Raw genomic sequence first — 20667 nt, forward strand, 5'->3', positions numbered from 1 at the left:
CGCTCAGTAAGTCTGCACTGCCCGCGGCACCGAGCCTCCCAGCTTGGGCCCACAGGCTTGCACTACAGGTCTCAAAACGGCTGTGTAGGCATTGCAGCTCGGGCTGGAGCTTGGGCTCTGAGACCCCCCCATGAGGAGCGAAGGCCCTGAGCCCAGGCTACTGCCTGACCCCAAACAGCTACATGGCAATTTTAGAGCCCTGCAGCTTGAGCCCCAGGAGACCAATTCAGCTGACCGGGGCTAGCTGCGGCTGTGCGCGACTCTTTTATTGCAGTGTATCGTACCCTCTGAGAACTAGCCTGTATTCATACTCATTCCACAGAGCCAGGACTTTCCAGGGTACAATGGGTGATGAATACCAAAACACCCCCAAGCTGGGACAAGCATTCCAGGTCTACCATAGACTGAATGTCCAGTCTTCATCCCAGTGTGAGAAACCTCCTTGGTTAACTCTTTCCTGGCTACTAACCCTTCCTTCCAACCATCATAGACAGTAAACTGTCATTCCTTTTGAGTCGCAGGGGCAATTATATTTTGTGTCTGTGTCTACAACCATATATGTACGCGCGTGCGCGCACACACACAAGGCTAGAGTCTCAGCTGGTGTACATCGGTGTAGCTCCATTGACAAAACGGAGCTGAGGATGTGCCTTCTAATTAGAGCTGGCCAGAGGATGACAACTCTGTTTTGTTCCGCACTGGAATGGAAATGAAACCTTTGGAAGGTTGTCCATAAGTGCAACTGTGTCAAAAGGCCTGTTTTCAGATCACAAAGATCGGGTGCTCTCTCACCTCCCAGAAGGTTCATCCTGGCCCTGAGAAACTTTCACTGAAATTGATACATCTTCATGGAACTTTTTGATGTTGACAAAATGGCATACTTGGACGCAAAAAACATTCCATCCAAGTATCTACACATCTACTCCTTGTCTTTGTATTTTTGTTACTTTCCAGATGCATTTTCATTGTTTGGAACCTAACCTTTGCATTGTTGTTTGGTTATACAAAGAAAGAATAGGGCGCAGCAGCAGCAGCAATCCAAAGGGAAACAAGAAACCCATCCTCATAAGGCAGGAAAAAATGAAAGTCCAGGTACCAGAGGGGGCAGGCTGTAAAGTCTCCAGCGGACTATGTGACACACAGACAATTTCTTTCCACATCCTGGACGAACTTTATGAATGATGTTAACCCTTACTGAATTAGTTTTAACATCTGTGGGGTTCATTGGATTAAAAAATCCAATTGTGCACGTGTTATTGTGACACAGTATGCACCTTTGCAAGTGAGGAGGGGCCATGCTAATGTACTTCCTCTGCTATTAACCTGCTGAAGCCACACCCACCCCCGGAGAGGTGCGCAGATTAGTTCAAACTGGATTCTCCAGGGCCCAACAGACAAAGGAAGGAGAGAGAGCCTGGTTTTAAACTGCCTCAGGGCCTCCTTCCTGATCCAGCAAATGGACAGGACCCCTGCTCCACACAGCGCTCCAATCCTTTGGGTGGGGTGGGATGGGAGGGATTGAGCCTGCCAGAATCCATGCTAGGGGGCAGAGCTAACTCTGATAAGCCTATTAGCAGGCACGTAGGTTCTTCTATTGTTTTCAGTATGGTTTCTCTATAAAGCTTAAGAATAAAGCAGGCGTGCACAGGAAGTGCCGTGTGATACCTTATCACTGTAGCAATTACACCTGTTACCCTGTCTCTGAAAAGAGAGCCAGCAGGTGTCTCTGGGCTACCTGGCTGTGCTGGGAAATGGACAGTGAAGGCAGGTATCTGTGAAGCCTGGGAATACCCTGGTCAGAAGGGTGAGAGAGATGCAGGTCTCCACCCAGAAAAGCAACAGTTGGGAAGTGGGTGTCCTGGCTGGGCCACTGAGGGGAAATACAGGTGCAGCTGCCCTGGACTGTGACAGATTAATCTGGAGGTGGTTTGTTTTTTTTTTTTTTTAACTGAATTTTAGAGCTGGCACGGTGTGTCGCTCAGCTCAGCTCACCGGCCGCCACTGGCAGGTTTGATGCCCAAGGCCTGTTAGAGCACAAGTGGCTATGACAGTCTTTGATCTGTGGGACGACAGAGGCTGCAAACTCCAGTGCAATGAAGCACTTTTTTCAGTCTCTGCTGTGCGAGACCTGTTTGTACAGATGCTGGTTATGAAAGCAACTAACTGCCTGCCGTGTACCTGAGAGTGTCTGGGGGCGGGAGTGGGGTGTCTGGGTGAGTACTACATGTTTTAAAAAAAGAAATGTTTTGGCCCGCAATCATTTTAGAAGAGCAGAGCCAGAGAATATACAAACATGGTAAATAGCTGGAGCCAAATTTTTCAAGAATCACCAATAATCACGCCCACCCTAGCACGGGGACAGCTGGGCAATCAAACCCATTGACAATGCTGTTTGGCATGTGTCAAAGTTGTCAGCTGCACACGGTTTGTCTTTTTTTCCTTGCAAAGGCCGTGTCCAAGTGTTTGCATACGGGCGCACAAGTGGAAGTGGAGTTCAAGCCTCTTTAAGAACGCAGCCCCATTGTGGCTTTTGTAGTTTGGTTCTAGTCCTATATAACAGATAATTAAGGCAAAGTTTTTGTCACAGATATTTTTAGTGAAAGTCACGGACAGGTCACGGGAAATAAATAAAAATTCACAGCAGCCTGTGACCTGTCCCTGACTGTCACTAAAAATATCCCTGACAAAAAGGGTTGGTAGGTTCAGCACCCACTGCTGCTGGGGCTCCCGGGTCCCCCACAGATGTGGTGCATGGGGCTGGGCTGCTGCAGGGTCATCTTCCCCAGGCAGCTGGTAGCTGCAGGGTTCCCCAGCCACTCGCCGTGGCTGCAGCTGGGCAACTGTGGGGAGTCCTCGCTGCAGCTGGGCTGATGCAGGGGGTCTGCCGGCAGCCTGCTGTGGCTGGCCAGCTGCTGGGGAGTTCCCTCACCTGCTCACTGCAGCTGGGCAGCTGTGGGGTACCCCCCCCCCAGGTTGGGGGCTGGAAGCTGCAAGGGCAGGGCTGGCTGGGAGCTCCAGCCCCAGGGCAGAAAATGTCATGGAGGTCAGTGGAAGTCACAGATTCCATGACACAAATGTAGCCTTACTGATTTAATGAATAGGAGACCCCATTGTTTACAGTGCCTAGGGACCAAGATGATGATGGGCACAATAGAAAAATGCCTAAGATAGGTACAAATGAATACACTTTCCTGCATCATCTTATACTTCTAGTTCTAGGGCCCATATAGGGTTTGCAGATCTGCCATGTAAGATCATGGAAGAGTCTCCCAAGAAAGGAGGTTAAATCCCCATCACGTAGGATAGAGCATCACAAACGTTTTTTCATGAGGTGACCCCACTTTAATCATTTCATGGACAACTCCCCTCCTCTTGGTGACCTCATGGATCACCTCACTTCCCACCTTGGGTCACCTTGTCTCCTATTGGTTGCTTCATGGTTCACAGAGTCTCCCTATGGTGATCTTGCGGACCCCTCCCCGGTGATCACCTCACCTCCCTTCCCACTGGTGGCCTCATGGATCACTTCACCTACCATTGTTGACTGAAAAACATGCCTGTAGTGACGACAACAGTTGCTTACAAGGAAAAATCATACCAGATAAATGTATTCCTGGGTTTCCTTTAATGTGATTTAGCAGCTGAAAACCAAGAGACTGGTCAGTTCTGCACAGACCACCAGCAAATTCTCTGAGCACCACCAGTGATCCATGAACAAGCTTTTGGAAACCTCTGATTTAGGTCATTTAGAAATACCTTGGACGAAGCACTACAGGGGACATTCCTGCCCTGGCCCTCAAAAGGATGGTGTAGACTGTGTAACAGGTCTGAGCTATCTCTGATTTCTAGGATCTCACTAAGCTCCACACCCCACTGATCTCACAACTACTCTTGCTTAATAGGCTTGACACAGTAGCTCTAGTTTGAGGAAGTTCAGCTGAAGTTTTGCCTAGGACGGGACTGAAGACCCAGGCTCTCACCATGGAATTCTTTAACCTACACTGGACCCTGTGCTCGCACTTTCGTCAGCTAAACCCAGAGCAGCTTCTCCGCTGACTTTAGCGGAGTGACTCCAGATTCACACCCATGTAAGTGAGATCCAACCTTAGCCCGATGACTGCTCTTCCACCCTCTGCCTCTAGACTTCCACTTCTTGTCAACGTTCTGGGTGCTCAGATGGCCCGATGCTCACTAGCCATGGTGATTATTACTGTTTGCTTGCACACAATAAAAGCAGATGCCAACCAGGGCAAAGCACGCTGGTGCTGCTGGATGGTTTCAAATCTCTCACTGTTACTTGACGCTGTGTCCCTCGCAAACCCTATGTCTGCATGACCTGCATTTAAGGGGTTTGTTTAGGAGGCACAAAGTGGCTTATTGTTCACTGTAAGAGTTCATGGGGGGTGGGGGTGAGATCTCTCCTTAGGAAAAGTTAAGCTCTTTGCTATCCATACCCAGAAAACACAAAAGGGCCAAATGGGGTAATTTACACCCACTGACATCTACGGAGCTAAATCCCCAAGCCTTCAGCTGCTTCCTAGCAAAATGTCTTTTCACATGATCCCTGTGCATTGGATTGCAACAAACGTACACCAGTATAAAGACTTAGAACCAGCCCTGTGGCTTTCCCCCAGGAGTAGGCTTGGAAGGATACGATTTTTATCGGTAATTACGTGGGTGAACATCAGTTTCACTGTAAACACACAAACCAACAAAACAACATTTCCATCAATAATAATCGAAATGTACAGATAGGCCAAGTCACAAAAATGCTGCTTGAGAACTGATTAAAGCCAGCGTTCAGGGTATTTACTTTTGTATCATCTGACGTGTTGTGTGTGTTTTAACAGGGACAAAGCTTTAGCTTTTTGAACCTCAACATCTATCGTCATTAAATAATTGTCCATCCTCCCCCCGTAATTTTCTCAAACTGAACATTTCAATCGATTACAAAGGGAAAGAAATGCATAAAAATAAACATCAATATTACCTGTTGAAATGATAAGACATTAAAAATCAAATTCTGCCAGGCCTATCTGAGTGACTCCCTTGGAAATCAATGGGAATTGTGCATGCAGGGCTGCGGGATCGGACCCAGCAGTAGTAGAAACCCAGCGATTACACAGGTTACTAGAGAAGTCAATGGAGTTACACCTAAGGAGACCATGTAAGCGAGGGAAGAATGAGGCCTTGAATCAGGACAGCATGTTACACACACCTTGCACAGAGTAAATGACCATACTAGATGGTGAAGGGTTAGCCCTTGACACTGAGATTTTCAAAGTAGCCTAAGGTATTTATCTGGATGCTCAATTCCCACTCAAATGAATGGACCCTAGGCATCTAAATCCCTTAGGAGGCACTGTAACTCTCAGCCTCTCTAAGCATGGTATACTAGCTTTCTGATGTAATAGAAATAGAGTCTTTATGGTATATTTCCAGCTACCATGAGTACAGAATATTCCCTCCCACACCTCTCTGGAGTGTTCTACCTGGCACTTTTCATTCTTAACAACAGACACTGATGGTGATGTGACAATGCACTGACAGGTGCTTTCATTTGGGATCAGACAGTTGCAAGCTCCCTGGTGCTGGAAAAATCACCCTCAGACTTTTAAAAATGTGAGGGTTGGAAATCCAGAACCTTAGGCCAAATGCAACTTCCAGATGGGCTGAGCTTAGGATGCTTCCACTGGCTCAATGGATCCAGCTACCACCTACAGATCATGGGCTTGGTCCTGCTCCCATTTAGGTCACTGGGACTTTTGCCTTTGATTATGGGAGAAAGGTCTGGCACCGTAAGTTTTTTCCAGCAAAGGACCCAGCTTCAATAAACACCACAGCCCCTGCTCCTGGAGTCAGGTGATTATATCAGAATCTCAGTTTGTATTTTAAAAAAAGTAAGTCTCTATCCCTCAAGGTTGTGGGGGGGAAAAGCTTCAAAGCATGACCCGGGGTAACTGACCCAGAGACATCTGCCTGAGTCTGCAGAGAGCCTGAGACAATAGCTCTGAAAGGAGTGAACTTCCCAATGTGTCTCAAAAGAGAATTAACTCCTAGATCCATTGCTCCAATTCCACCTAGCAGAGGGCTGTGAATGGCAGGGGCAGAATGCAGTGAACGTGGCCCATCCACCCCAGCAGACAGACCTTGACTGCTGAGCTAATTACAGGGACCCTCTTGCTGCCACCCTTACTGCTTCAGAGGGTAGGGGGTCCTGTTGTCACAGCCGGAGGGAGAAAATGGTGCCCATACTGCTGCCCTTGCCACTTCAATTGAGGGGCAGAGCAAAGGGGGGGCCCCTATATCTTGGTGTGCCTAGTGCCTCGGACTGCCTTAATCCAGCCCTGGGCAACCTCCACTGCCCACGCAGCCCACCTGATGGCATACCTGAAAACCCCAGGTCCAGCAGGACAACCCGTTTCCGGTCCTTCACGCTGCTGATCTGCTGGAAGTAGAGGTCGATGACAAAGAAGAAGATGCAGCCGAAGAAGGCAGTGATGCCGATGGCGATGCCGTAGTTGCAGGCATCCTCGTTCTTTTTGAAGACGCACCTGAGTTCTGCGTCCGTGCCCTCGTTGACATAGCCCTCGTTGACGATGGAGCCGAACACCACGATGGAGAAGACCTGGGAAGGGGAAAGCACAGCTGGAAGCTGTTTACACTGAACTCCGTTTTCTAACAGCGAGATAATTGGACTCAGTCTTCCATTTGATGCCATGGCAACATGGCACTCATTAGAGGGATCCTACACTTTGCTGGTTGGTGGTTTAAAACCAACGGGCTTCCTCCATAATAGCAATTTCGTCTTTGCTTTGCAGTAAGTTGGTTTGCAAAGCATTTTAGGGGATGCTCTTCTCGATCCACACCAGGCAGAGGGAGAACAGATCACCCAGGTCCAAGCCCGGCCTTTTTGCCTGCATCACTCTCAGCTGTCAGACTGCACTCAATAAACTGCCCTGAGTCACTAGGGACTGGAGAGAAATGAAGTTACAAAGAATAATTGAATTGCCAAACACATTGCTCCTGAAAAAGGCTAAAGGCACAGGGTGAAGATGAGAGAGAAGCAGACAGGGAAAGTCCAAGGGAAGTTCAGCTGGTGCCAGGAAGGAGAGTCATGGTCATGCCCTAAGTGAAGGACCGGTCAATGTGATGCTAAGCACTGCTGGGGCTGGAGACTGCACGGGGATAAATCTGTATCTGGAGACCTGGCTTGCAACCAGCTGAAGGACAAAAGTGAGACAGGTTTGCTGTCCTCCCTCTGGTCCCTAATGGCGTGGTTTGCAAAGCTGCCGGGGGATCGGCAGGTGCTGCTTGGGAAGGGCCTTGGAACAGGATATTAGGGGTGTGGCAGATCAGGACTGAAGTGGGACAGCAGAGCTTCTGGGTGGAGGGGAGAGCTTGCATGGTGCCTCCTGCTCTGCTTGGATCTACCAGGATCAAACTCCTTTGCAATGACCTTCACTGAGGAATTACTTTAAAAAAGCCATTTCTCCTGCTGTCCAACAGGGAGTGGTCAAGTAACTGCCCTTCCCCTTCCCCTTCTCAGCAGACACGCTAGGGTCACTGCAGGGCTCTCAAGGACACAGCTCATTTCTTGTATGGGGATAGTGCACATAAGGGGGAACAGAACCAGCAAAGAGGCCTATGCACCACTTAAGTCTCACACTCAGTGCACAGGCCTCGTACTGCCCTTCTGCATGGGGTGAATTTAACTCGATGGGCTCAGGGCTGGGTCTCTGCAAGATGGGGTAGGACGCGGCTGGATAGGGTCCGGGGATGGAGCCAGAGTTGGCTACTCTACCAGGCATGACTACTTTGAACCTGCCGGATTCCTGCATTCTTGCCCACTGACATCAGTACTGCTCATTGCTGCATTCGCTTCTGCATTTTCTGGCTCCACACCTTCCACCTAGAACAGCGGGAGGCAGGTACTGCCAGATAATCAGTGGCTCCTCCAGGAGTCACGCTCCCATCCCAGAAGACAACTGGGGCCCGGGAGAGTAGTGCAGAAACCCCTGTCCCTGTGCAGATGCCCAGAATCCCTGCAGATTCCAGGCCACATTCCTTGTCCTGGCAGGCAGGAAAGCATCGTGGCCTAAGCGTGTAGCAAGCCATGTGCATGTGGACACCCCTGGTGACCGCTGCCTGCTGCATGTTAGGGTTACACAGCACGAAACCAAAGTGACAAGGGATATCCATGGGGCCGACTCCATTACAAGGCACTTCAAAGCCTCGCCTGTCTTTGCCTAGACAGCGCTGCACTGTGGTTTCGATTTCAGTGCTGCCAGTGGGGAGCAAAGCAAGGCCTGCCAGTGCCCTTCGTTCAAGCTGTTAATCTCTAATCTTGTCTCGTCACTGCCAATGTGCAGGACCCTTGTCTGTTTCAGTGCCCCGCTGGCTCATAAGGATGCAGCAGGAGGCAGAGACAGAGAGCTTAACTTGAGAGCAAAGGCAACTCCAGGGCTCCTGGTATGTCGTGGCTCAAATTCCCTAGCTTCTAAGAGAGCAACTAGTGATGCTGAAGCTGTTGGCCTGGAGGCCTCGTGGCCTTTCTGGTAGCAATGACACATTATAAAGTAGTTGACAGACAGAGAGAATGACCACAACCATGGTCGTGATAATATCATGCCCCCTTGACCGCTTCACCTGCACTCCGGCCCCTAACCCAGCTCCCCCATGACTGATCTGACACTCCAAACCTCGGAGCAGCTTTCAAATAGCCATCCTTCTCCAACAAATCAACCCACCTACCACAAATCCTATTCTGTTCCGTCCAGGATCTTACAGCGCGCTCAGCGCTGCAGCATCTGACCACCTGCCAGCCGTGGACTAAGTGACAGGACTAACATCTGTTACGTGGTTGGTTGGTTGGTTTGCTGTTGTATGACACTGTCCCACGGCAACATTCAGTTCTGTCCCACTGACTCACAACCCCTTGGACACACACACTTGGTAGCCCGTGCAGCAGGCTAGAAGAAATTAATAAGGGTCCAGTCCTACAGCGAATATTCTCATGAGTCAATGGGGCTACTAATGTGAGGAAGGATAGCTTATCTCCATTTATTGGGGGAAATACTCACATTGTTACCCACCCATATGTTTTAGGCGCATGTGACACCATTTGAAAACCCAGCAACAAAAGACAACCCACCCTAACCCCTCCCCCTCTGACCATTTTCCACTCCAATAATTATAACCCAATTTTCAAGTGTCTGGGCAAACAAGACGAGCCTCGCGATTTGAGTCAAGGTTACAGGATCGGGTCCTAAAGTCGGGCCGAAGCCAGCAGTCCTTTCTCAGGATTGTGCCAGCGGAAATCAGGTCTAACTCCACTGCAGCCAATGCAGTTCCAGCAGAGCAAAACGGGGGGAAAATGAGAACAAAATCAGGCCTTTACTTATGAGCCAACTGCCTAGAGAACCCCAGTGACTGTGTTTTAAATACAGTGCGGTAAAGTCACATATACAATACTCAAAGGGGCAGCTAACTCTTGGTAAGTGTCATTTCACCTGAGCAATGGCCAGTGGACCTTTCCTTAGTCAGCTCTAGACAGCATTCCACCCACCTCCCTCTATTCCCACCTCACAAGAGGACCCTTTCCTGGATGTGCTTTAAACTGGGACAGGGCTTGTTCTTTCAGAAGCTCGTCACAAATGCGAGCATCTCGTTAGCAGGCAGGTCTCAGAAGGTCTCCATAATCTCCCCCAAACTGGAGGTGACAGCAGAGAGGTGGGTCTGAAGCCATCCCAGCAGCCTGTGCAGGGGAGTGACGTGATAACGTTGGTGGATTTCTTCCTAAAGAAGGTGCAAGTTGAAATAAACAATGGCTAGTGCCAGCAAAAATCGTCTCCTGAGAAAGGGCACTATTCACACATATGGTAGTGCCCTGAACTTTCATGGGTGCTTTGCCCCTGACGTCCATGAACATAGGCTCAAGCCCTGGATGTGCAGGCTAGTAGTGGACATGAAGAATGCACTGGACCATCCCATTCCTCTTGCTTCAAATGGATCAGAACCCCAGCTTCCCCGCTGTGGAAACGGGGCTGGTGGATTGGTTTTGATTTTTAAATTAATTAATCTCAGAGCTTAATCAATGGTGGCAGGTTCATTTAACCACCCGTGCTTTAAATTCAGGACACACACAGCAGCCATGGCCTGTTTGCCTCGAGCATGTGCCGCTCCCCAGGGCGTCCCAAGGGAACGTCATGTCATTTATGTCCTGGCAACTGTGTCAGGAAGCAGCGGTGCAGCGTGATGATGCTTTCTGAAAATGCAGCCATGACGCTGAGGGTAAAGGCCATTGTATCATGCCTCAGTGTTGTGACACAATGAAGTCTTGTGAGATTTTGGTACCCAGGAATGCGAGCAGTCCCATTCCTGGACAATCCAGCCCTGACCCTACAGGACCTGCCTTCACAGCCTCTATCCATCTGTCTGGATGAGATGCTTTCCATACCCTGTGAGACCTACAGGAGATGGACATGCAGATTCCTGGCTGCCTGCTTTTCAGATGACCTGGTGGCCCCTGTGAGGCTGGTCAGAACTCTCTACAAGCCCCAGCAACAATAGGCCAAAGAGCTGATGCTTTCGATAGGCAGGTGAATAACTGAGGGCTCAGGCCAAAGCACATCAGGGGCCTTGCAGAGAGGTGACTGAGTTATCATCCCCCTAACAACCCAGGCACAAAGCTTCCTCCTTGTGCTTTTGCACAGCTCTGAAAGTCCATCTCACACACTCCTCCATAAACTCTGTGGTGACAGGGAAACGTGGCGTGAACCCTTGTTCTTTAGCTCCTCTCACAATGCTCCACCCCAACATGCGCTCCATCTCCCTCCCAGCTCCTGCTCCGGCCCCCTGAGTGAATGAGACTCCTCACACCACTGTCAACCCTGCCTCCCCATTGCTCACCCCAGGGCTCCTGTTTTCTTGGGCCTGATCTACCGATGAGACCAAGTTCTCCCGTGGCTGGTCCCCAGCTGGCTGGGGGTGAGGAATCACCAAGAGTGGAAGCTGAGAGCACATGCTGCTATTCAGATCCCCTGTGCCCCCAAACAATGATTCAGCTTCCTCAAATCACATCCTCCTGGGAAGGCAAAAGTTAAAATCAGAGGTGGGATTGTGAACTTTGGATCTGGGTCTCAATCCTCAGCACATTTGGGGTGTTTGGTTCAACCCACAGCACAGATCATAAGAACAGCCATACTGGGTCAGACTAATGGTTCATCTAATCAAGTATCCTGTCTTCCAACAGAGGCCAATGCCAGATGCCCCAGAGGGAATGAACAGAACAGGTAATCATCAAGTGATCCATTCCCTGTCGCTCATTCCCAGCTTCTGGCAAACAGAGGCTAGGGACACCATCCCTGCCCATCCTGGCTAATAGCCATTGATGGACCTATCTGCCATGAACTTATCTAGTTCTTTTTTGAACCCTGTTATAGTTTTGGCCTTCATAACATCCTCTGGCAAGGAGTTTCATACGTTGACTGTGCGTTGTATGAAAAAATAGATAACAGCCAGCTGCATAATTCACATGCAGATTCTCAACCCCTCAAAACCTTGGGGTGTCTGGGCCTGCAGTTTTGGCTTGGGCTATAAACCAGCGGGTCCTCCTTGCCCCTCCTTGTTCTCTTCCATTCTCCGTCACGTGTGAGGTGATCAGATCCTGCTCAATCAATCTCCACTGCTTCCCGCGCCAACCGCGGCCCCCACCTTGACTCTGAGCATCAGTCTTAAGGACTATTGAATCCTGCCTCATTCGCTTTTGCTTGCACATACTGCCCAGATAGCAATCTCCTTTGTGGAGCACTGGGGTGTCACAGCGCGATGGGAACACCACCACGCAAAACAGAAATATGCTGCATTGAAAGAAAATCCCCAGCAATCATAATTCTCGCTCCACATTGGCAACAGCTGTAATCTCAGCAGTTGTAAAAATCTGTTCATAAATAATGTAAAGTTGTTGTTTGCCTTCGGAAATACCAGCAACATTTAAAAAACAGGCCCTGACAAAAATAATGTTAGCCTGGACAGCATGAATAAATGAGAACATCTGATTTCACAGGATTATTTTGCTGGCAGGTCAGCGGATAGCGCTGTGTGCCTAGCATTTCACTTTACTGTCTTACTCAGTCCTTCCAGGAATAACAACCTGGATTTCTCCTTCGTGCTATTAACTGTCTAATCATAGCTCCTGGAGTTTTAGTATTTTACGAATTGTCTGCTTAAAATGAGACATGCCAGCTCAGCGTATAATATGCCCAGTGCACACCTATGTAAGCAAGCTGTCATGAACTTTTAGAGCCACAGCCCTGGTACGTGGGCAGTGAAATGAGGACTCCCTCCAGCACTTGAAACATGCAGCTATTGCACTGCAACTGAGCATGCTGGACTTTAAAAGGGCTGGACTTTTACTGGACTTTAAAAGGGCCTCTGGTCAAATCCAACCCAACATGCAGCTATAGGGCTGATCCATCATCAACAGAAAGATTCCCAATGGGCACTGGACTGGAATCCTAGAAGCTAACGAGTAAAATTTTCAGACGTGCCAAAGTGACTTGGGAGCCCAAGGCTTATGCTGCTAAGTACCTAAGTCACTTCTGAAGATGTAGGTTTCTAAGTCACTTAGGTGCTTCTGGAAATTTTGCCCAAGATCATTTTAAAAAATTCACCGATTTACTTTAAATTCCAGTGGCAATGTGTTTTTTTTTAAAAAACAAATAAACCTCCCCTGCAGCCTTTGTGACTCAGACATTGCACCATTAGGATAGCGCATGAGAATGGGTCTGAATATCTCACTGTACACCAAAGGGACGTTGACTGATGATGAATGTATCACTGTCCGAGGGGAAAGGGATCCAAAAGAAGTAAATTCCATTTTTAAAACCCTTCCAGTTTCAGTCATCTCAGGATGTGGCCAATAACACTGGGGAGGAGATCTGTTTTTTTTTTTTTTTTTAAATATAAGAGTTTTCACCAAACTGTCCCCCCAAAATAAGATAATACTAACAATTCAGGGCTACTTTCATCATTTGGTTAATGAGTTCTTACCAGCGTGGCCTCCTAATTACAGTTTGAATTCCTCATGAGCTTGCCTGCAGGGGACAGCTGATTAGCACCTCACCTTTATGATGATTATTATTTGTGTTATGCTAGCACATCTCTATCTACTGGAATATCTGAGCACCTCACAACTTTTAACATATTTATCCTCATGCCCCCACCCCCACCCCAGGAGGGAGGTATTATTATCCCCATGGTACAGATGGGAGAGAGACTAAGGCTCAGATCCTCAAAGTCCCACTGAAATCAGTGGCAGTTATGTGCCTAAAAACCTTTGAGGATCTGGGCCTATGTGATTTGTACACTTGGAAATCTGTGGTGGAGCAGGCAGGCCCCAAATGAATTCAGGCCCTCCCTGGGGTAGATGCTGTATATTCAGGCAGTAAGAGTCAGTCACTAGCCAGGACAGCTGACAGTCTCACAGATAAGAGGTGAGAGGAGAAATGCCCAAGACCACCCAGCAATCCAGTGAGAGAGTCAGGAATGGAACCCAGCCCTCCTGACCCCCAGTGCGGCGTCCTATTCACTAGACCATATTGCCTCTCCACTTACAAGTACAAAATTCACTCCGAGGCTCCCCAAGGATGACAGGGCTGTGAGACAGCACAATCCCCCTGGGAGAGCCCTCACCGGCGCCCTCCCACCAACATGCTTGCCACATCTGGCTGCAAAGCTGGGGCACGCAGAGTTGAGGGGCTGGAGGCATGGCCAAGTTCTGGGGGAAAGGGGTTGTGCAGTGCTCTGAAACCCACTCACTTTCCACCGGGGGTGCCCGGTCATGGGGCCTCTGGGCCTTGGCGCCGTGGAGCTGACGTTCAGTCCCACACCCCCACTGCGAATCCAGAGCTCTGCCACGAGCCCCAGCTTCATGAGCAGAGACGCTCAGGAGTGACTTGCAAGCAAGCAGAAGGAGCGAGCTGACTGAACGCTGCTTGCAGCTGCTACCACCCTTCAGATGGCCTGGATGGCGTGGCTTTGGTGGGCCCCAGGCCAGTACCCAGAATACCAGTGCCACTGAAACCTCCTGCCCGAGTGGCAGCAATTGGCATCCATGTTGGCCAGGCATGGCCGATGAGCATGTTGTTATCATTTAGGATTTATATCCAGTGCCATCAGTGAGCAGGGTGCTGAACAGAGAAAAAAGACACTGGGTACCATTCTGTGCCATGCCCCTTGGGTTTAGCACTGGTGAAAGGGGCTGGATCGATGGCCTAGAAGACTGGAGGCCTTCATTTTCCTACAAACCATGGACAGCAAGGACAGAGGCAAGGCAAGCTTCCCTCCACACCATCCGCTGCCCCAGGGCCTGTTCTGCCTGCAAAGGGGAGAGGGGTTCAGGATTCATGGCCTAGATTGTAAACTCCTCAGAGAGTTCATCCCTGCCACAGTCCCTGCACACTACTGGCCACAAGAGAAGGCCAAGAACTAACAGGGCCATAGAGTCCAAGCACCCCCCCACCACCACCATTTTGAAGGGCTTTCTCCAAGTCACGGCTGAGTGTGCACTTTGCTGGCCGGGCAGCACCCATTTTGCAGGACTTCACCTTCCAGGGCTGGCAACCTCTGCAAAATCCAACGTATGGAAAAACAGGCTGCCTGTGTTAAAGCAGATGGCAAGCACCAGCCCTAACATCTGTGACCAGCACCTACTCAGCCAATCCCCGGCGGTCTCGCTGCTGCCCTCCATGCTAGTCACATGGATGGATGGTTTATGGAGACAATCAGGCACAGATGAGGCTACTCTCCAACATCATCCATTCAGCTCCTTTCTTCCTATCTATGTCAAGATTCTATAAGTGACTGCGTATCTTCAGGGTTACCTTGTGCAGGCATGTGCACTGAGCACCAGCAGGGAAGGATGGGGAGGCTGCAGCAGTGTTTCAGGCATCAGAAGTGACATTCCCTGCACGCCAGCTCAGTCAGCAATTGCCCAGGAATCCAAGCCGCTCCTGGGTGTTACTCATTTCATGCTAGGGAACGCGGACAGCGCCTTATACGTGCAGTTTCCTCTCATATGGCTAAAAAAACAAATTCAAGTGTATGCTCCAAAAGCAGAGCTGGCTGAAATGTTCTCATCAAAACCGTTTTTTTTTTTCCAACCAAAACCAAAATTCTTCACAGAAAAACTTCATTCGGGTTGAAAATGTACACTGAAATTCGAGGTAAAACAGTTCGGGGTTTGGTAAAACGTTTTATCAAAAAAATCATTTTAGAAAATCAAAATTTTTTTCATTTTCCAGCTCTTGGTTGAAAAAGTTTTTGAAAAAACCCCACCACCATCACATGATTAAAAATAAACAAAGGAAAATCCCCCAAAAAACAACTGGCCTTTCCCAAGCCACTCAATCCAACAGCTGCTTTGCCCACAGTGATCATCAGAGAATTATCACAAACATACGGAGAAAAAATAAAAAGTCTGAGATTTGAGACACCATAAAGGCCCTGGTTTCCAGAGAATGGATGCTCAGCACTTTCTGGTTGGGTACCCGAAATCACTAGTCATTTTGGAAAAATGGTGGCCTAAATTCTCCCCACTTCTGGCTTTCAGAGTGCACCCTGCTGTCCATGACTGTAAACTCCTGGGGGCACGGACTGTCTTTCCTTTGGTTTATTGGGCAGTGCCAAGCACCCTGCTTGTGTCTGGCACAAATAATAGCTACCCTAATTAATATAATACCCGTCATCTTGGGAGAGGCCCTGCCCACAGCACAGAGAGCTTCCATATCCCAAATGGCCATGCAGCCAGTGCACCCATTCAGCTGCCAATAGCCAAAGTGAAAAGAACACTGGGATACTTAGCCCATGGATGTGTCTGCTGGGTGAATTAGCATGTATCCAGCACACCCGTTCTTCTACAGGGCTTTTGCATCCTCCATGTGTTTTTACACACATTCATTGGCCCTCAGGCCCTTAGCTGGTTAGGTATTATCCCCAATTTCCAGATGGGGAAATGGAAACAGAGGGGGACAAAGTCTGCTGTCAGTGGTGCAATTCAGCCACATGCAGAGAGCCAGTACAAAGCCTATGGCCTCTGCACAGGGTTGAACTCTGTCCCGTAGCGCCACTGTGCAGATTTTTCCTGAGGTTAAATTACCTACCCAAGGCTACAGTGGCACTGGTCACAGAAGTGGGATTCGAGCCCAGGAGCTCCTGGCTTCCAGTCTTGTGCTCAGGTCGCTCATCCTTGACTCCTAACATTCAGTATTAGTCACAAAAGGCAGAGGTGGAGTCCTGCCTAGCGCAGATCTGATTGCAGACCCCATTTGTTTATTTCCCAGTATTCAACTGTGCTCCACGTGAATGGCAGGGGATGGGAGCCAGGAGATTTTTCTTCCCTGTTCTTGTCCCATGAGACACAAACTTCAGAGGAGCGTGAGTGGCGCACCCACAGGGGGAAGAGGACGAGGGGTAATAATTCATAAAGCAAACACACTAGCCATGGCACCCATTAAACTGTACAGAGTCCGCCTGTGTGCACGTGACTAATACAACTCAGGCTGCACTAATGCCACAGACACTTAGCTGTGTAATGAGGGCTGGTTGCCCGGTACCCCGATGTAAAGTCACTGCACATACCTCACGGGGAGCGTGGTGGGAATCTTGGCAGCGGCACCAGGGGCTTTGGGGTAACAGAGGATGCTGGGCCTGGGCAGTGGGCATGGAAGCGTTGGGGTAACAGAGGATGCTGGATCTGGACAGCTCCCCTGGGGAATTCTGGGTATCAGAGAGCGCAAGGCTGGGGCTGGCAGCCATTCAGAGGTTTCATTAGCATTCACAGTGCCAATGCCTCACAACCCAGCTGCGCATTTCGGACATTTCCCGGCCCAAACTCACATTTTCCTTTCCTGCCCCATGAGCCGTTCTACACAGGGCCCCCTCCCACAGACAGCTGCTCACGCCGCTTGACCCTACGGTCGTATCCTGTGCTGTGCAGTAACTGGGCAACCCTTAATAACTCCAGGGGAGCTTGACAGAGTGCAGCTCCTAACAGGGTACGTGCTGGCCCCAGGTTAGCAAGAAACACCAGAGATCTGCCTGTACCCCTCCCAGCACTGGAGGGGAGGCAGAGGTGACTGGCCAAGCCTGGCAGGCATCCAGCTGAGAGGGCAGATTGTTAAAGGACGGCCCTGACAGGAGACTCAGTGAAGTCACTCAGCCAAAGCGAGTCTGTGGAGGTTGAGAAGCTGTTTGGCAGCCCCTGTTAGCTCACGTTCACCTCGCCACCTGTGCAGGCGGTCACCGGCTGCAGATTGGCTCCAGACCTCATGCCCCAATTCTGCCGAAGCAGAAGGGGGCTGAGTCAGGAGCCGGGTGGCAGAATCGTAGGAGAAATGCAGAGAGCTGTGGAAGGTGGTTGCTGATTCCACAGGTGGCACTCTTCTCTCTGGGTCGGAACCAAACCAAGGGCCCAGGAGCACTTGGTGATGGAGGTGCCATCCCTTGGATGAGACATGAAGCTGGAAACCTACAATTGCCTCATCTACCCTAGGATTTCACCACGTTGGCACCTTTTCTCCAAGGGAGGCCAAGCCTTTAGAGTAGGGTTGTTAGCCTTCGTGTCCCTGCCTGGTTCCAAGCTGCATAATACTCTGCAACCCAAAATTTTCTCTGTAGTTTTAGTGAAGCACGGTTATTCTCCACTTCCTGTTGTGTAGTGCTGCTAGGGATTCTTAGATACTTTGCACGTCCCACCCCAGAGGTGTCAACGGTGGGTAAAGTCTCAGACATTATAAATGTTTGTGGTTAAGAGCCTCACAATTGGAGTCCAACCAGTTACCAGGAAAATCCAGAGATGCCCAAGCTGCATCCCGGAAAGGTGGAAACTAAGAACATCAGTCATCTCAGGGGGTGATGATGCTTTCACTACTGCGGCATCCTATGCTGTCTGGGGTGACAGGTACCAAAGATGACAGGTACCAGAGGGTGTTGCATTGTAACTCTCTCTTATGTGGGGAGCTGATTGTGCAAACTCGTTTTTAAATCTTTGATAAATGACCTTGAACACTCAAAAAAACTGCAGTAAAGTCAGTGTTGTGACACATACCCATTAACAGCGAGGAAATTCAGAGTTAAGATAGACATTCCACCTCGAACTGGCCCCACTGCAGCTAAGTACAGGGACACACCAACATTGCTGATCTCACACCCCACTGGGTGAAACTCACCCCGGCGCAGAGAGCCAGTCCAAGGCTCCAGCCCTCTAGCCTGGGACTAAGCGGATTTAAGAGACATAAGCCTTGTGCTGACCTCCGCACCCTGTCCTGGCATGCAACACCATCTCTACACACAATCAATCAAGTTCAGGATGGAGTGGGAGGAAGATGCAGCGCCTCCACCACCCCACCATGCCCAAGGATCGCTGTGTTCTCTGAGCCAGGAACAATCGATACTCAAGTTGCAGCTGAGCCTGACGTCCTTCCTTAGCTTTTATTCAGTTCTCAGGAACTTTTTATTCCAGCTGGGGGCTATGGCACCAGAGTAGGAACGAGGACCCCAGGGTTCTACTCCCAGCTCTGTCACTGACCTGCTATGTGACCTCAGTCAAGTCACTGCGGTGCTCTGTGCCTCAGTTTCCCCATCTGTAAAACGGGTGATGAAGATGCCTAGCATCTTTCTAACGCCCTTTGAGATCTGCGGAGGAAAAGGGCTCAGTACAGTTGGTTTTGCCATCAGCATTTCTTGCAAGCATCAATGACAGGTTGAGGAAGAGACCGGGAGAGAGGGGGCAAAGGTGACCCGGTGACTTTAAGTCAGTTTTGCACCCTGGGTACTGTGGGCAGCTCTGGGGACTGGAAGAGCCCCGAGCTAAATCAGAGGTGCCTTGGGAATACTCCAGTTAGTAATAGCCTCCGAAGATCTTCCCATGGCTGGCGCAGCCCAGAATATCCACTGCGAGGTGTGCTGTGGAGACTCCTCCTTCCTCTCCCAACACAGGCCCAGTCTCAGCATGTCTCCTGGGCCAGGACTTGTGGGGAGGAGGGGAAGAGCATAGAGCATATGGCAGGGGCGGGGAAGCCTCCCCCAGCCGCTTCCAGCACAGTTCTAACCCCTGCAGGGCACTACAGTGGCCCAAAGGGGCCAGGGATGGCACCAGAATCTGGCCCATATACTGTACCTGGCTACCCACTCCTGTTCTGGAGCCCACTTATCCTTCCAAGATCCATGCACGGAGGGCAACCTCCGTGCTTGCTATGCCCACCCCATGCGAGGAGGCCATCCGCCTCTGCAGCACCATCCCCTCCCTGTTCCAGGCTCCGTGGAGAGGTGCTGGGAGGGGCTGGACTAGGCAGCAGACAGGGACACCTGGACCATCCGCCCTCCCCAGTTCTGTGTAGAAGCTAATGCCAGCTAATTTCCCCGTGGCCTTTCCCTGCAGAGTGGGACTTGCGCACAGGATGTGTCTCCATAGCAGCTGGAAGGCAGCTTGGGTAGAAATACCTGCACTAGCAGTGATTGAGCTAGTGACCTAAAATAGCAGCATGGCCATGCAGGAGGTGGCTTGAGCCCGCCACCCGAGCGCAGAGCTGTCTGAGGTATGCACTCGGGCAGCTTCTGCCGCGGCCAGGCTGCTATTTGTTAGTTGGATCAGAGCTAGCATGTGCATGTCTACCCCAGATGGCAATGACTCCTCCCAGTGGGGCAAACGCTGGTGGGAAAGTGCTGGCAGGTACAGTTCCTTCCTTCCCTCCTGGGAGCTAGAAGGAGGCAGGGAGCCTCAGGGAGCAGAATCCCCAAGGAGCTGCAGGGTTTCGGGCCATGTTCATCCTGTGGGGCTGGGGCCAACCCAGGAGCTCCCAATAGAATAGTCTAGGGAACGCGCCGCAAAAGACTCTTTCCCTCCACCATCTCAGCAGCCTCCTCTCCTGGGAGGGGATGATCATGCATGGACAACCATGCATTTAGGACATTCCTGGTTTGCATATATAGGGCCTGATCCTGAGAATTTTGCCTGTCTCAGGGCTGCCGGATGAGGCCCAGATTATATTATATTAGTGGAGAGAGACAAAATTTGTCTGCAGGGATTAAATGTAAAGCTAAATTCTGTCTACAAAGACACGTGTTCCACCCGCCAATGTCCTTGTGAGCCCTAGACATGCATGTAAAGGCAGGGTTTAGACCTGGTATGTTTGCTATTATTAACTGATATATTCATTGCTAAGGTTCCCATCCCCATAGTATCAAGGCTCTGGGACAAAGATCAAAACGTGCACCATCTGTCCTTCAGGAGCGGTGAGTGTGGGGCTGTCTCCATGCATTTGTTGAGATTTCAAAAAAGAACTAGTCCAGATTATACTAGAAAGGCCTAGAATATTTCATTAAGAAAACCACCTCTCAGTTGCTGGCTCAGTTATGTGAACACTATCACAGAAGCCGAGGTGAGTAGACTGCGCATTTTGGGCACATTCCCACCACTGATTTTGTGTGTAAATCTTGCAGAGAAATACGGTTGGGTCACTGATGTGCTAAATCACTGCCCATCATGCTGACCAGTGCTGGCTCATTGTTTCCTTGTGCTCCCTATCAGTCTGTCTCGCTCCACCTGCTGCTTCTTGCCTTACACTTAGATTGGAAGCTCTTTGGGGCAGGGACTCTCTCTTTGTT

The 20667-nt window shown here is 50.0% G+C and overlaps 1 protein-coding gene across 1 annotated transcript in view; it reads right to left on the reverse strand.

Moving 5' to 3' along the window:
• The window catches only part of SYNGR3 (synaptogyrin 3), a 43099-nt gene that overhangs the window by 14543 nt on the left and 7889 nt on the right, over window positions 1-20667 (reverse strand). Inside the window, exon 2 of the mRNA XM_074965021.1 lies at window positions 6391-6628. Coding sequence (XP_074821122.1) covers window positions 6391-6628 — 238 coding nt within the window. The remainder of the gene's footprint in view (window positions 1-6390; window positions 6629-20667) is intronic.

This window comes from Natator depressus, chromosome 10 (assembly GCF_965152275.1).
Source record: "Natator depressus isolate rNatDep1 chromosome 10, rNatDep2.hap1, whole genome shotgun sequence".
NCBI classification, from domain to species: domain Eukaryota; kingdom Metazoa; phylum Chordata; order Testudines; family Cheloniidae; genus Natator; species Natator depressus.